Source organism: Castanea sativa, chromosome 1, assembly GCF_040712315.1.
Source record: "Castanea sativa cultivar Marrone di Chiusa Pesio chromosome 1, ASM4071231v1".
Classification (NCBI taxonomy): domain Eukaryota; kingdom Viridiplantae; phylum Streptophyta; class Magnoliopsida; order Fagales; family Fagaceae; genus Castanea; species Castanea sativa.
The window spans coordinates 13,645,245-13,660,935 of NC_134013.1; the positions used below are offsets into that span (position 1 = coordinate 13,645,245).

Below are 15,691 nucleotides of genomic sequence, written 5' to 3' on the forward strand. Positions count from 1 at the left end.
CATTATTCTTAAAAAATAAAAAATAAGGTTAAAATTTTAATTTAACAAAATTCAAAAACAAAAAAACTGCCAGATAAACTTTTTTTCTTAAAAATTAGTATACTCTCTGTTTGAATATAGTTCACCCAGGTTTGATACATATTTTTCTAAAAACTAGCGCATACTAAACCCATCATTCATGTGTAACTCCATTAACAATAGATAAATTCAAGTTATAAAATTAGATAAAACTAAAAAAAAAAAAAAAAAATCATGTGATCATGCTAGTACTTATTTATTTAAGTTCAGTGAGCATGTGACCCGGAGTTCAAAATATAACTAAAAAAAATAAAACCCTATTTTAAATCAAGATATTCGATTAAGAATAATTTACCCGCTTGATTAGCCAGGGCGGGGGAAACGGGCAAGCACACGCTACTCGCAGTTCCCCAACTTTATGTCTCTGTCTATCCTCCCAAAGTCACGTCGCCTCCAAGACTCCAATTATTAAAACCACACTTCCCCAGCTACATTTCAAAATTGGCGTTGAAATCTTTTACTCAATCATTCTACAATCACAATCACAATCACCATGGGTTCGCTTTGTTTTCTAGATGAACCCTTGCACTACCCTGTTGCTCGCAGAGACGAGTCCGTCGTCGACGACTACCACGGCGTTAAGATCGCCGACCCTTATCGTTGGTAATCAAAATTCATCGAAAATGGGTTTCTCACTTCACATTCTCCACGAAAATAAATCTCTCTTAGCATTTCAAGATTTTGTTTTCTTTGATTCTATAATTATGAGCTTAACGATAAAAAAAAAAAAAATCTTATCCAAAGCACTCTTTATTGTTCCTCTCTTCCAAAAATAGAAAAAAAAAAATCGCTATAATTTGTATTAGAGATGCATGAGTGAGTGGTTATGTTAGGTTTAGCACCAGTAGTGATGCCAAAGTGAGTGATTGTTGATTGATATAACGATCCAAAAAAATCTCAGGCTGGAGGATCCTGACGCAGAGGAAGTGAAAGAGTTTGTGGAAGAGCAGGTGAAATTGACGGAATCGGTGCTTGAGAAATGCGAGACGAGAGAGAAGCTTCGCGAGAAGATTACGAAGCTCTATGATCACCCGCGTTATGGCGCGCCTTTTAAGCGTGGAGACAAGTACTTTTACTTCCACAACACTGGCCTCCAAGCCCACAGCGTCCTCTACGTACAGGTTTGTGAGCTAGAATTGGATTTAGCCATTGTTATTCACTTATTTGGAAAAGAAATATTCATAATTATTATGTGTCTCTGTTTCTTTGTTCAGGATAGTTTAAATGGAGAGCCTGAGGTTTTGCTGGACCCAAATGCGCTTAGTGAAGATGGAACGGTCTCTTTGAGCTCGCTTTCGGTTAGTGAGGATGCTAAATACTTGGCCTATGGGCTTAGTGCTAGCGGTAGCGATTGGGTGACAATTAATGTAATGCGGGTTGAGGATAAGAAAGTTGAGACTGATGCATTATCATGGGTGAGTATCTTGATCTTAGTACATGACTTACTATTCCAAATAGATTAAAAAAAAAAAAAGGAATCTAGACTTGTTAGAATTATGGTTAAGCGACTAAATCTACCATTTCCTAACCATTTTTGGGAGAGTTGAATATTTGAGTTTGAACCCCATTTTTGCTTTATCTCCCGTTTAAAAAGTTAAAAATCCCACGTAAGGGGGAGTTTTAGTCCACACGCGAGATGGAGTGTTAGAATTATGATTAAGTAATTAAATTCACCATTTATAATAATTTGAGCTTTTAGGAGAATCGGTAATATATAAAGACTAATTGAAGGGATTTTATATGCTGTAATTTCAGGTTAAGTTCTCGTCTATTAGTTGGACACATGATGGCAAGGGGTTTTTCTACTGTCGATATCCTGCTCCCAAGTAAGTGATCATCCTCATTGTGTTCTTGCATTTTAAAAAAGGAGGAATTACTTGAATCTTTGTAAATTATGAACCATGGTAATGATATTGCGTTTGTTTAAACAGGAAAATTGGATTTAGTGCATCATATTTGAGATTTCGCACATTATTATATTGAATTCATAATGATAGTATAATGCTGTAGAGAGGGAGAAAATGTAGATGCTGGGACGGAGACCAATTCTAACCTTTATCAGGAGGTATACTATCATTTCTTGGGTTCAGATCAATCTGAAGATATTTTATGCTGGAGAGATCCTGAAAACCCTAAATACAGGTTCAGGGCCAGTGTTACACATGATGGGAAGGTAATTCTTATCTCATTTTTTCATGGCTTTTATGGTTATGTCGGACCAGTGTCAGCTTTAATTTCTTGTATTGACTTTGATCCAACTGCATGTTTCTTAACATTCCTTTTAAATAAAAATGTATCATTTCTATGTCTAGTGGCCAAATTTGTTACAGGAATAAAGTGCTTCTATAGAGGTTTTCTTGAGATGATCTATTATATAATTGAATGCAAACCAAAAAAAAATGAAAAACCTAAAAATCCCCTTTTGAGTTGTATATGAAGCATCATCAATATACCATGTTGTTGAGTTTCTAGACTTGAGCTGCCTCTTCAGTTATGCTTATAAATACAATCCATATGTAGTATTTATATGCATGCATTAACTAGAATGCCTGATTAATTTGGGTTAGATAAGAAGTTCATATGCACTTTCCTCTTTCTAATGGATTTCCTTCTCACTGACTCCACCTTGATGTTTTTGTACAGTATGTTCTTCTGTACATAAAAAATTCTGGCCCTGTCAACAAATTCTATTATTGTGACCTTTCTGAACTTCCTAATGGGCTTGTGGGTTTGAAGGGGAAGAATGCCTTGCTCCCGTTTATTAAGTTTATTGATGAATTTGATGCTTTTTATGATGCCATTGCAAATGATGATACTTTGTTTACCTTTCGGACAAATAAAGATGCTCCAAAATATAAGTTAATCCGAGTAGATCTGAAGGAACCAACTGTTTGGATTGATGTTCTCCAAGAAGCCGAAAAGGATGTACTTGAATCAGCTTGTGCTGTTAATGGTAACCAAATGATTGTGAGTTACCTGAGTGATGTTAAGTATGTTCTACAGACAAGGGAGTTGAAATCAGGTTCCTTTCTACATCAATTACCCATTGGCATTGGGACAGTTAATGGAATTTCTGCAAGGCGCACAGACAATGTGGTTTTTATTGGGTTTACTAGCTTTCTTACCCCTGGAATTATTTATCAGTGTAATTTAGAAACTGAGGTTCCCAATATGAAGATATTTCGTGAAATTGTTGTTCCTGGGTTTGATCGCTCAGAGTTCCATGTTGATCAGGTGATACTCGCTACCTTGTTGACACCCTAGCCACTCTAGTTTGCTTCTTTTTCTTCTACCTTCTTGCCGAGCTGCATTAGTGTGGGTGATTAGGGGCAGCTGTTCTTCTTTGTCTATCTTCCTCTGTTCATCTAGGGTGTGTGTTTGAGTCCCTAAATGTATGTTCATCGTACTTGATTATTTTTTCCATCTCCAGGTTTTTGTGCCTAGTAAGGATGGTACCAAGATACCGGTGTTCATTGTGACTAGAAATAATATTCTTTTGGATGGATCACACCCTTGTTTGTTATATGGATATGGTGGATTTAACTATAGTATTACACCATCATTCAGCGTTGGTCGTATTGTACTCATAAGGCATCTAGGTGCTGTTTTCTGCATAGCAAACATTCGTGGTGGTGGAGAATACGGAGAGGAATGGCATAAAGCAGGCTCACTTGCAAAGAAGCAGAATTGCTTTGATGACTTCATTTCTGCCACTGAATATCTTATATCTTCTGGCTATACCCAGCCCAGAAAGTTGTGTATTGAAGGTGGAAGCAATGGTGGGCTTCTTGTTGGGGCTTGCATAAATCAGGTAATGCTGTGTAGCTTGTTATAGAGGGTGCATTTTCTTGGTTCTATAACTTGTAATAGTCGTTTGAATGCTTAGACTAAATTACATTTTTTTTTTTGGGCAGAGACCTGATCTTTTTGGTTGTGCTTTGGCTCATGTTGGTGTTATGGACATGCTGCGATATCATAAGTTTACTATAGGTTAGTCTAAATCCATTGGATCCACTAGTTAGTATTTTTGAATCATGTATTGAACCAGAGTTGCTTTCTAGGCCATGCATGGACTTCTGATTATGGTTGTTCAGACAAGGAGGAAGAGTTTTACTGGCTAATCAAGTAAGTAAAGTTTATCCTATATCAAAGATCTGATTAGGAAGCTCTTATCATACTTCTTGGCAATCTTTCAAATCTTTAATTTGTAATTTTCTATCGTAAATTGCCAATGAGCTCTAGCTCAATTGGCACCTCCTCCCCTTATAGTATATAGGTGGTGGTGGGTTCAAGACCCATTGGGTGCATTTGGAACTTGCCAATAAAAAAAATCTACCATATATTGCGTAAGAAACTGGAAAACCATTGTCTATTCTCGATCTTGTAATATTAAACATAAAAGTTCAATTTATTCATGCCATTTTTTTTTGGCTTCAGAAGATTCTTATACCAGAAAAAGCTATATGAGTATCAGATGCAAGAGGCTTGACCAGAAGGGGAGGGAACTGAGATGAGTCAGGCATAGCAGAAAACCTCATTTTAACGCCCATTGAGCTCATTCATGCACTGCACTGTTTACATTCCTACTAATCCTACTAAAGTCACAAGAAATGAAATTCGATTTTAAACTTTTGACATTCAGGCAATACTCCAGCTCAGAGTGGCATCCCCTTGTATCTTCCCTCGCCAATGCGTCTACATTGATGTTTGTGAAAAGGGCTGTGGATAGAGTAAATTTAGTGGGCTCAGCATTGCTTAACTTGGGATTTTCAGCCATTAGAACACTGCAGTAGCTTGCGTGGGCTTTAATTGTGATAATTGGGACTTCCATAATGGTGTTGTAATGTTCTCCATGCATTAGCTGTTCTTGAGTTTCCAAACTGTCCAAACTCCAATGCAAGCAGAGTGAATTGGTCATTTGGAATTTCTGGGTTGACTAGACCTTCTGGGTGGAGATAAGAATATTCACTAGTCTTATAATTGTGTTTGTTTGAATTGCTCCAATTCTAAATCCCCACTGGTTCCCCATCCAAGCTAGTCTTATGACTAGGCACATCTTAAATAGGTGCAATTCATCCACATCTTCCCTATGGCAAAGAGGACACAATGACAATTTACAGGGACATAGTCTGCTTTACTGTAAGTGTCCAGATACCAACATCCAAAGGAAAACTTTGTACCTTTCCTGGAGTTGGGTGCTCCAAATTTTGATCCAAAACCTACCATTTACCCTATTAAGTAGCCTAATTTGGCCCACCCAATAAGCCCATTTAATGGAAAAGTATCCCTTATTTGTTGGGGATCCATACTAGGTTATCATTAATAGCTGATAAGGGGATAGAACTTGTAGGATGTGGTTCACAGATGTGGTTGGGAGAGCTGAGTTAGGTATCCAGTTCATTCACCGCCATTCAATTGCTATATGTGATTGCTATGCTTATTTTTATCTCATATGTTCTAGCAGTATCCATATTGATTCTTATTTCTTGATCCAATGATCCAAGACATCAGTTGTTAGTTGCCATGATCATGAACGTTCACAACAGCTTGCGTTGCATTAGATATCTGTCAATTAGGAAGAATTATTTGCCCTTTGTTTTGGACTGCACCACTTTTGTGCTTTTATTAGATTCACTAAAACAAATATTTTACCTGGTGCTTCTACTAAGCAATTTTCTCTGGAAATATTGTGCTAGGATTCTTCACATAGGAGAGTTTGGATGTTGGCGCACTGTTGATTGTATTTTTTTTTTTTTTCAGGTATTCTCCACTACATAATATCAGGAGACCTTGGGAACAGCATCCGGATCTACCTTCCCAGTATCCATCCACAATGTTATTGACTGCTGATCATGATGATAGAGTTGTGCCATTGCACTCATTGAAGTTATTGGCGGTTGGTCCCTTTATCTTTAGCAAAATTTAGAATTCATTAGCCTTTAAACATAAAAGAAAAAAGAAAAACTTGAAGTATAATGTTAGAATGATTCTATTTATCATGTTGCATATAAGTTCTAGTATTAACAAAGTAGCTGGTGGAACAAGATAAATTATGCATTGTAATTTATTTATTGGTTATGTAACTACTTTTTAGATTTTCTTCAATGATGTTTTCATTGTCTTCATTGTTAGCCTTAAGTGTATCGTAGTTTTTTTTTTTTTTGGTTAAAGAGAAGCAATTATATTAAAAGTTAACCTGCTGAAAGTCAGGTATCAGTTACAAAAGGGCTGCTATTAGCAGTTACATGAGTGCTGTCATAGGTTAAGACCACCATAACAGGTAAGGAGGGGTTACAAAAGAAACAAAAAGCTCCAATTGAGCGCACCCAATTTTTGCAAGAGAATCAGCTGCTCTGTTGGCTTCCCTGAAGCAGTGGAGGAGACGGACCTGTTGGAAAGCTTGGAGAGTGTCCCTGCAATCATTGACCAAAGGTTGAGTTAGCCTATTATAGCAGGATGGTGAGGATAGAAGCTTAATGGCTTCAGTGGAGTCCACATTTGTTATAAGGTTATGGATATTTAATTTTTTTGCTATTTGGATGCCATCATGCAGGGCCCAAAGCTCTGCCATGAGAACAGAGGTAGTGCCAATGTGCCTAGAGAATCCCTGAACCCACAGCCCTTCTGAGTCTTGGATGAGGCCTCCCCCACCAGCTTCATCATTAACAACAGATGCATCCGTATTTAATTTGAACCAGCCCATAGGGGGGGTTGATCCAATTGCAGTTGGTTCGAGCTCTTGGCATGGATGGAGTGGATGGAGATGTAAGGAAGTGATACTCTAGAACTTTGGCAATACAGTCCTTCAACAGGTGGGGGTTAGACTGTGAAGATTGGAGGGCAACCTTATCCCTGTTAAGCCAGATGGACCAAATACTGAAGAGAAAGAGCAGACGCCATGGGATATGGTGGTGCCAAGAGGTTTGCTTGGAGGTGCAGTTGGCGTGTAGCCAATCTAAGATAGGCAAGCCGAAAGAGGAGATAAGTCCAGAGGGAGGGCCGAGCTTACTGAGTGAGGGCATTCTCGAAGCAAGTGACTAATGGATTCTGACTGAGCATTGCTGATGGGGCATTGCATTTGTAGTTAGTGCTGCAAGGGCATATCTTGATTAGCAGGCATTGGAAGTTGATATCCTCTCCCATCAAACTATTGGATTTGTCAATATGTTCTTACTCTTACTTCTTAGTCATTGCATATGTACACTGCAGCTGTATTATTTCATTTTCTTTTCGTTTTGTTTTTAAAATGGTTGTTTCTATTGTCAGACCATGCAATATGTTCTGTGCACAAGCTTGGAGAGAAGCCCCCAGACCAATCCTATTATTGGTCGCATTGAGTGTAAGGCAGGACATGGAGCTGGACGTCCTACACAGAAATTGGTAAGCTTTCAATTTAATTTCCCCCCCTTAAAGTAGAGTAGTTCTACATTTTTGTTTCATTGTTACTTTTGACTATTGGCTCTTCTACTTACAGATTGATGAAAATGTTGACCGTTATGGTTTTATGGCTAAGATGTTGGATGCATCATGGATTGACTAGCTACAATTATGAAGATTTTTAAAGATCTTTATAGCTTAATTGACACCTTCTAACATTTCCAATGGAGACATTCGGATTTCATATCCCCAACCTTCATTGTAACTAAAAAACAAACATGAAGATTTGGTGGGAGGTTGGGAGGGGTTGTTTCTTCCCTTTTTTATTTTCTATTTTCTCTTTAACTATTACTGTAGCAAAGAAAATTAAAGGAAATCTCATGTAATAATTTTTCTCGGTTTTTTATTTATTTATTTTAATTTTATATATCGATAATTGGAGGTGGAGGATTTAAACTCTAGATGTCTTCATTTGAAACACTCCAGAAGTGTCAATTGAACTACAAAGCTTGTGGCAATATTTCTCTAAATTTGACTTTCTGTTCATGAGCTGAATTCATCATAGAATATTGAAATTTTGACTATTGAACTATCATCTTTTATTTATATAATTGATTATTTAAGCTCGCCTATGAAATCTTATAAATGTATTATTTGTATAATAATGGATTGAAATTGAAGCCTATTAAAACTTGTTAGATCTTTCATAAAATGGTCTAAACATAATTGTATTTTTCGTTCAAAAATTGTTTATGTAAAACAATGGCATTCTACCTCATCAACTAGCATAAGATGGTTTACATAATTGTCTTCATAAGCCTCATACTTATCGTCAGGCTAATACTGACCCTTTTTGATAGGAGAAATTATACAGTCTTTTGGTAGACCACGTCACTTGTCCACCATTCTACTAAAAGATTTCCACTTGTTTAAAATTGTTGAGTCAGTAATCAGTTTCTATTTTAAAAAAAATTCTAACTTAGCAATTTCAAACAAGTGGGAGTCTTTTGGTGGAATAGTGGACCACATCACTTGTCTACCATGAGAATCTTATAATTTCTCCTTTGACAGAATGTTATGTTTGAGGTACTTGATATCCTACACAAAACCCATACTTGGACATGGTCCACTGGATAAATTTGCATTTAGGTGTAAGTGGGTTTATAAGATAAAAAAATAAAAAATAAAAACTTTGTAGATGGATTAGTGGAACACTATAAAACTTGCCTGGTTACTGAGGATTTCACCTAGGAATATGGTATTAATTCCTATATGTAATTGATCTCTCTTTTAGATGCATATTAAAAATGGACCATGGTGACACGTGTTCAAAAGTAGATATATGTCACTATCTTAACGGATCCAGTATTATTGGACACTAGACCCAAGCCTAACTCTATTAAAAATGCCTCTTGAATAATGAATTTCTTAAACAAGTCTAAATATAGCCAGGAGTCATGTGCATTTTCTAAGTAAGACTTAGACTAATCCAGTCCACTTTAAAAACTAAAGACTAACCAAACATTAAGGTATCAACATTAAATATTTAAATTAATGAATGTCAGGCCCACAAAATAAATTAGCTCCCACATATATATATATATATATATATATATATATATATATATTTATATATATTAGAATACTAAATATTAACACACACGAAAAGAGGAAAGAAAGTTTAAAAGAAAACTTACTATATTTTATTTGATACTAAATTCTTCACAATTAATTTCGTGTATATCCAAAAGGACCTTATCCCATATATATTTAGACCAACATAAACTTTTTTTTATTTATTTTTGGAATAGACCAACATAAACTTGGTCTAGTTGGGAGAATCCTACCCTCCACCTATCATATTCATTAAAATTCAAAAAAAAAAAAAAAATTCCATATTTCGTGAAAACTTTGGATATTTTTTTTGAAGCCAAATGTTTGATGATAACATGATGAAGATTGAAGAGGACAGTACTAGCCCAAAAACATGGCGACATAATAGCCACAAAATGGCAACACAAGAAACCACTTTATTCGCTATACGCCCACCCGCTTGAACAAAAGTCCTACGAAAAGGACTCACAATGTACACATACGCTCGTAACGCAAATGCCATATTCTATTCTCCAACTATTTTCATTATCTCCCGAAATTCCCGCCGCCTCCAAAGTCTTGCTGTATTAAGTCACCCCTTCCTTCCACGCAAACCAAACCCAAACGCAAAGCACCAACATTACTTCAAATTCAAATCTTCTCTTCCTTCTTCCTCATTTTCCTCAATCCATTCTTCAATGGGATCGCTCTGTGCCCTAGACAAAACGTTACAGTACCCGGTAGCTCGTAGAGACGAGTCCGTCGTCGATGACTACCACGGCGTTAAAATCTCCGACCCTTATCGATGGTAATATTCATTCACGAAAACAATTTCCAGGGAAAATATTTTAGGACGAGAAAAAAAAATTGCGAATAGAATCGTTGAATTTGGGAATTGGAAACGTTGATTTTTTTTTTATTTAATGTTTAGGCTTGAAGATCCTGATGCAGAGGAAGTGAAAGAGTTCGTGCAAAAGCAAGTGAAATTGACAGAATCGGTGCTTGAGAAATGCGAGACGAGAGAGAAGCTTCGCGAGAAGATTACGAAGCTCTTTGATCATCCACGTTACGATGCGCCTTTTAGGCGTGGAGACAAGTACTTTTACTTCTACAACACTGGCCTCCAAGCCCAAAGCGTCCTCTATGTACAGGTTCGTGAAGCCAGAATTGGATCTAAGCAGAGCTATAAATATTATCCTATACTATACTATATTCTCAAAATGTATTTCTGTTTTTGAAATAATAACAATTTAGGATAGTTTGGATGGAGAACCTGAGGTTTTGCTGGATCCAAATGCGCTTAGTAAAGATGGAACTATAGCTTTGAACACGTATTCGGTTAGTGAAGATGCTAAGTACTTGGGTTATGGGCTTAGTGCCAGCGGTAGCGATTGGGTGACAATCAAAGTAATGCGTGTTGAGGATAAGAAAGTTGAGGCTGATACTATATCATGGGTGGGTATCTTAATCTTAGCACATGTTTTATTCATCTAAATTGGTAAAACAATTTACTTTTTTGATAAAATCTGAGACAAGGCTAATGGAAGGGATTTTATATATTGTAATTTCAGGTTAAGTTTTCTTCCATTATTTGGACTCATGATAGCAAAGGGTTTTTCTACGGCCGATATCCTGCTCCCAAGTAAGTCATCATCATGCTCTTACATTTTACGCGAAATGTCAAAATTGGAATCCTGACAGGGTGCATTGTGGGTTTTAAAATTTGCATTTACCAATTTTTAGAAAGAAAAAGTTTGCCAAAAATCTGGACATAATTTTATGCAAAGTCAAATTGGATGTTGGAACTGCTAAAAACCATTGTGTATGTTTGGGCAGGAGAAATTGGATTTATTACATCATTTTTAAGATTGTTTATATTGAATCTATAACGGTAGTAGTGTTATGATGTAGAGAGGGAGAAAATGTAGATGCTGGAACGGAGACCAATTCTAACCTTAATCATGAATTATACTATCATTTCTTGGGAACGGATCAGTCAGAAGATATTTTATGTTGGAGAGATCCTGAAAACCCTAAATACATGTTTGGAGCCAGTGTTACAGAGGATGGGAAGGTAACTTATCTCAGTTCTTGGCTTTTCTTGGTTATGTCAGGGTAGGGCCTACTTTATTGTATTGATATCATTATTAGCACTCCGGTCGAACCTACACTCTTCAATTTATTATTTGTTTCTATAAGTTTCTGTCTCCCTGTGGCAAAAGTAAGAGTTGGAGTTGTTCTATTTCTATAGGATTTTTGATTTAGCCTTAGAAAACTAAGTTTTTTAAATCACAAATTACGACAACTAAGTTTTTTACTAATGCTAGAGGATTTATTGTCTTAATTTGTGTTTGATTTAGCGCAAATTTGTACAGTGAAAGGTAAATTATGGCAACCCAACATCTTGCATCAAACTGCCTTTGTTTACATTATAGAGAGATGTTGAAGTGATAATATAAGATGAGGTAGAGGTTTAGTGAGATGACCTATAATTGAACTGAAAGGAGTTTTTTTTTTTTTTTTATAAAAAAAAAAGGCTTTTAAATCCCTCTTGAGTTTTATGAAGCACCATCATTATTTGCATGCATGACCTAATTAATTTGGTTTAGATAAGAAATGCAAATGCTTTTTTCCTCCCTGAACTGACTTCTCTGTTCTGTTATTTTGCAGTATGTTCTTCTGTACATTGACGAGGGTTGTGACCCTGTGAACAAATTTTATTACTGCGACTTGTTTACCCTTCCTAATGGGCTTGTAGGTTTGAAGGGGAAAAATGACTTGCTCCCATTTGTTAAGCTTGTTGATGACTTTGATGCACAATACCATGTAATTGCAAATGATGACACCTTGTTTACTTTCCTGACAAATAAAGATGCTCCAAAATATAAGTTAGTTCGAGTTGATCTGAAGGACCCAACTGTTTGGACTGATGTTATCCAAGAAGCCGAAAACGATGTACTTGAATCAGCTTGTGCTGTTAATGGTAACCAAATGATTGTGAGTTACCTGAGTAATGTTAAGTATGTTCTTCAGGTAAGGGACTTGAAATCAGGTTCCTTGCTACATCAATTACCCATTGACATTGGGTCAGTTAGTGGGATTTCTGCAAGGCGTAAAGATAATGTGGTCTTTTTTGGTTTTACTAGCTTTCTTTCCCCTGGTATCATTTATCAGTGCAATTTAGAAACTGAGGTGCCCAGTTTGAAGATATTTCGTGAAACTGTTGTTCCTGGGTTTGATCGCTCGGAGTTCAATGTTGATCAGGTAATACTTCTTACCTTGTTGACACTCTAGTCACTGTAATTTGTCTCTGATTCCTTCTTGCCTAGCTGCATTCATTTGGATGATTAGGGGCAACTTTTCGTTGTGCCTCTCTATACCTCTGGGGTGTGTGAGCCCTCAAATGTGTGTTTGTCTTACTTGATTGGTTTTTTCATTTCCAGGTTTTTGTGCCTAGTAAGGATGGTACCAAGATACCAGTGTTCATTGTGGCCAGAAAGAATATTCTTCTGGATGGATCACACCCTTGTTTGTTATATGGGTATGGTGGATTCAACATTAGTCTTACTCCATCATTCAGTGTTGGTCGCCTTGTACTCACAAGGCATCTAGGTGTTGTTTTTTGCATAGCAAACATCCGTGGCGGTGGAGAGTATGGAGAGGAATGGCATAAAGCAGGCTCACTTGCAAAGAAGCAGAATTGCTTTGATGACTTCATTTCTGTTGGCGAATACCTTATATCTGCTCGTTATACCCAGCCCAGAAAGTTGTGTATTGAAGGTGGAAGCAATGGTGGGCTTCTTGTTGGGGCTTGTGTGAATCAGGTATTGATGTCTTAGATGGTGCATTTGCTTGATTTTATTCTTGGTTCTATTTGTCATGGTTATTTTGAGTGCATAGATTAACTGAACTTTCTGTTCTTTGGCAGAGACCTGATCTTTTTGGTTGTGCATTGGCTCATGTTGGTGTTATGGACATGCTACGATTCCACAAGTTCACCATAGGTTAGGCTAAATCCTTTGTATCCACTAGGTAGCATTTTTTAATCGTGTATTGATCTAGAGTTGCTTTCTAGGCCATGCGTGGACTTCTGATTATGGTTGTTCAGAGAAGGAGGAAGAATTCCATTGGATAATCAAGTGAGTAAAGTTTTCCCTATGTTAAATTTGATGGGAAGCTCTTACTTTTCTTCATGCTCATGGTAATGCTTCCCATATTTAATTCATAATTTTCATATGTTAGCTCACTGTTGATCTTTATTTTCTTTCTTTAGGTATTCTCCACTTCATAATGTCAAGAGACCTTGGGAACAACACCCGGATCAACAAACCCAATACCCTCCCATAATGTTATTGACCGCTGATCATGATGATAGGGTTGTGCCTTTGCATTCATTGAAGTTATTGGCGGTTAGTCTCTTTATCATTAGCTCCCCCCCCCCCCCCTCCCCTTCCTTTTTTTAAACTTCTAATTACTGTTAGAATGCTTCTACGTTATCATGTTACATATTATTATTGTTAGTATTAGTTGGTGTAGAAGATATATTACATTTTGTTATTTACTTGTTTGCTGGCTATGTAATTACTTTTTAGATTTCCTTCAACAGTGTTATATTGTTGGTCATAAGTGCAACTGCATGCATATGAAAGGGCATTACTTGAATGCCGCTGTCATTTTGCCTATCGTCTCCTCAAACTACTGGAATTTGTAACTATGTTATTAGTCATTGCATATGTGCACTGCACGGGTGTTATTTTATGTTCTCTTTCCTTGTTTGACAGTTTTTTTCTATGTATTGTCAGACCTTGCAGTATGTTCTATGCACAAGCTTAGAGAAGAGCCCCCAGACCAATCCTATTATTGGTCGCATTGAGTGTAAGGCAGGACATGGAGCTGGACGTCCTACACAGAAATTGGTAATCTTTTTACTATATTTATTCCCTTAAAGTGGTTCTTATGTTATTGCCAGGTGGTTAATTATCAGTCATTTGCTCTTCTACTTACAGATTGATGAAGCTGCTGATCGGTACGGTTTTATGGCTAAGATGTTGGATGCATCATGGACTGACTAAATGCTAGCTGTTAAAAAGAGTTTAAATTAACTCTCTGGCTCCGGGATGGAGCCAGGAATTGGAGCTAAGGGCGACTCTGCTGTTAGTTGTGTGCGGCAGTTTTGTCTATTGCTTTATTACTAAGGATTTTTATTTAAAATTTTTTAAATGGCCAAGTAGTTTGTTCTGGATAAAATAGATTAATTGGACTTAATTTTTTTTAATTTTATTATTGGTTATTAGTAAAATAGATTGATTGGACTTAATTTTTTTTGGTTTTATTATTGGTAATTTTTGTTGTTGAGCTAATTTTTTTGAGTTTGTATATTTTGTTTTAGATTTAATCTATTAATTTTTTATGTCCTTTAAAAGGTGAAAAATGTTAAAACTACACAATTTTTATAAATTGCTAATGTGATAAGTGGTTATTGATACATAAAAAGTGATGCAAGTATACGAATCAATAAAAATTTGCTACCTTAATAGTTTGTATAAACATAGTAAAAACAATTTTGGCTATAAGATTACTCTCAAAAGAATTGATGACATTATTAAGAGGGGCAAAATATAATTTTATTGAACAAAATTGCTAAAATTAGTACCTATTAATATAATAATATTTTTTAAAAAAAAATTAGAGGGGGCAACAATAACAGCTCCATCCATGCTCTGGCTAGACGCCCTTCCCTATGGAGGTTCTTAATTCATAGGATTTCAATATGGAAGATTTGATGTTAGTTTTGAATCATAGAATTCACATCTATAGCTTATTTCTCTCTCTTCCTTTTTCTTTCTTGGGGGTGGTGGTGGGGGGTCTTTTTTATTTTATAGTGGGGGGTTTGGGGTGGCTCCTTTTTCTAATTTCTTCTCTCCTTCGTAAACAATCACATTCACAATAAAGAAAATTAAGGACATCATTTTTTTTTTTTTTTTACATTATGGTTGTTAACAATAGTCGGTAACTTTTCTTTTGGCATTATACTGAATTGGAACTTCGATTGGATGTGCTTGTCGCGTATGAATCTCTAGTCATCTAAGGAAAAAAAATTTGTGCTTTACAATATTAGGAGTAAAGAACCACAAATATGACTTGGCGACTCTCAAAGACTAGGACACAAGCGCCTTAGACCTTGCAAAATTGGATTCGAATCTGCCCACCCCGTGGAATTCGAAGTAAAAAATGGGTATGAAAGGGAAAATTTTAACTTGTTGGATCATGGATGGGCGGAGGAAATTTTAAACTTGGGGAAAATGAGTCAACTCAACAATTGACTTTTGAAAAACGGTTGGATACTGGTTTGATTGTAGGCCTGGCAGGTTAAAGCATAATTTTGCTATAAATACATCTATGAGTGATCACATCCGATATGCCCAATCCAATTGTTTGACCTAAAGGATTGCGAGTGATTCTCAATAGATGGGTTGGTCAAAATCAACATACATGTTCTATAATTTTTGGATTTTTGAATAAATTTGGATAAACTTAAATCTATCCAACCAATTTGACGGGACTGGCTTTAACATATATTTTGATTTGATTACTTATATGTAATTTTTAGAAAAATATTTTCACATTTTACAGTAAAATATTT

General features: G+C 36.2%; 2 protein-coding genes across 3 annotated transcripts; both read left to right on the plus strand.

Annotated features, from left to right (window-relative positions):
* The first annotated feature begins 426 nt into the window (after positions 1-426).
* Positions 427-7,985, plus strand: LOC142621700 (uncharacterized). Of its 2 annotated transcripts, XM_075795040.1 has the most exons (12): positions 430-681; positions 980-1,199; positions 1,293-1,493; positions 1,834-1,904; positions 2,089-2,251; positions 2,722-3,312; positions 3,509-3,889; positions 3,993-4,068; positions 4,140-4,203; positions 5,839-5,974; positions 7,345-7,458; positions 7,553-7,985. In XM_075795040.1, exons 1-12 carry the CDS (start codon positions 572-574, stop codon positions 7,616-7,618), a joined length of 2,193 nt encoding a protein of 730 aa, XP_075651155.1. In that variant the 5' UTR covers positions 430-571; the 3' UTR covers positions 7,619-7,985. The 2 variants fall into 2 exon arrangements, with proteins under 2 accessions (XP_075651156.1, XP_075651155.1); XM_075795041.1 differs by lacking the exons at positions 7,345-7,458; positions 7,553-7,985 and adding an exon at positions 6,289-6,476 and having other exon boundaries at positions 427-681.
* A 1,551-nt stretch (positions 7,986-9,536) lies between these two features.
* Positions 9,537-14,408, plus strand: LOC142616984 (uncharacterized). Its single transcript, XM_075789706.1, has 12 exons — positions 9,537-9,856; positions 9,980-10,199; positions 10,303-10,503; positions 10,620-10,690; positions 10,960-11,122; positions 11,719-12,312; positions 12,492-12,872; positions 12,977-13,052; positions 13,124-13,187; positions 13,322-13,457; positions 13,851-13,964; positions 14,055-14,408. Exons 1-12 carry the CDS (start codon positions 9,540-9,542, stop codon positions 14,118-14,120), a joined length of 2,403 nt encoding a protein of 800 aa, XP_075645821.1. The 5' UTR covers positions 9,537-9,539; the 3' UTR covers positions 14,121-14,408.
* Positions 14,409-15,691: the final 1,283 nt, after the last annotated feature.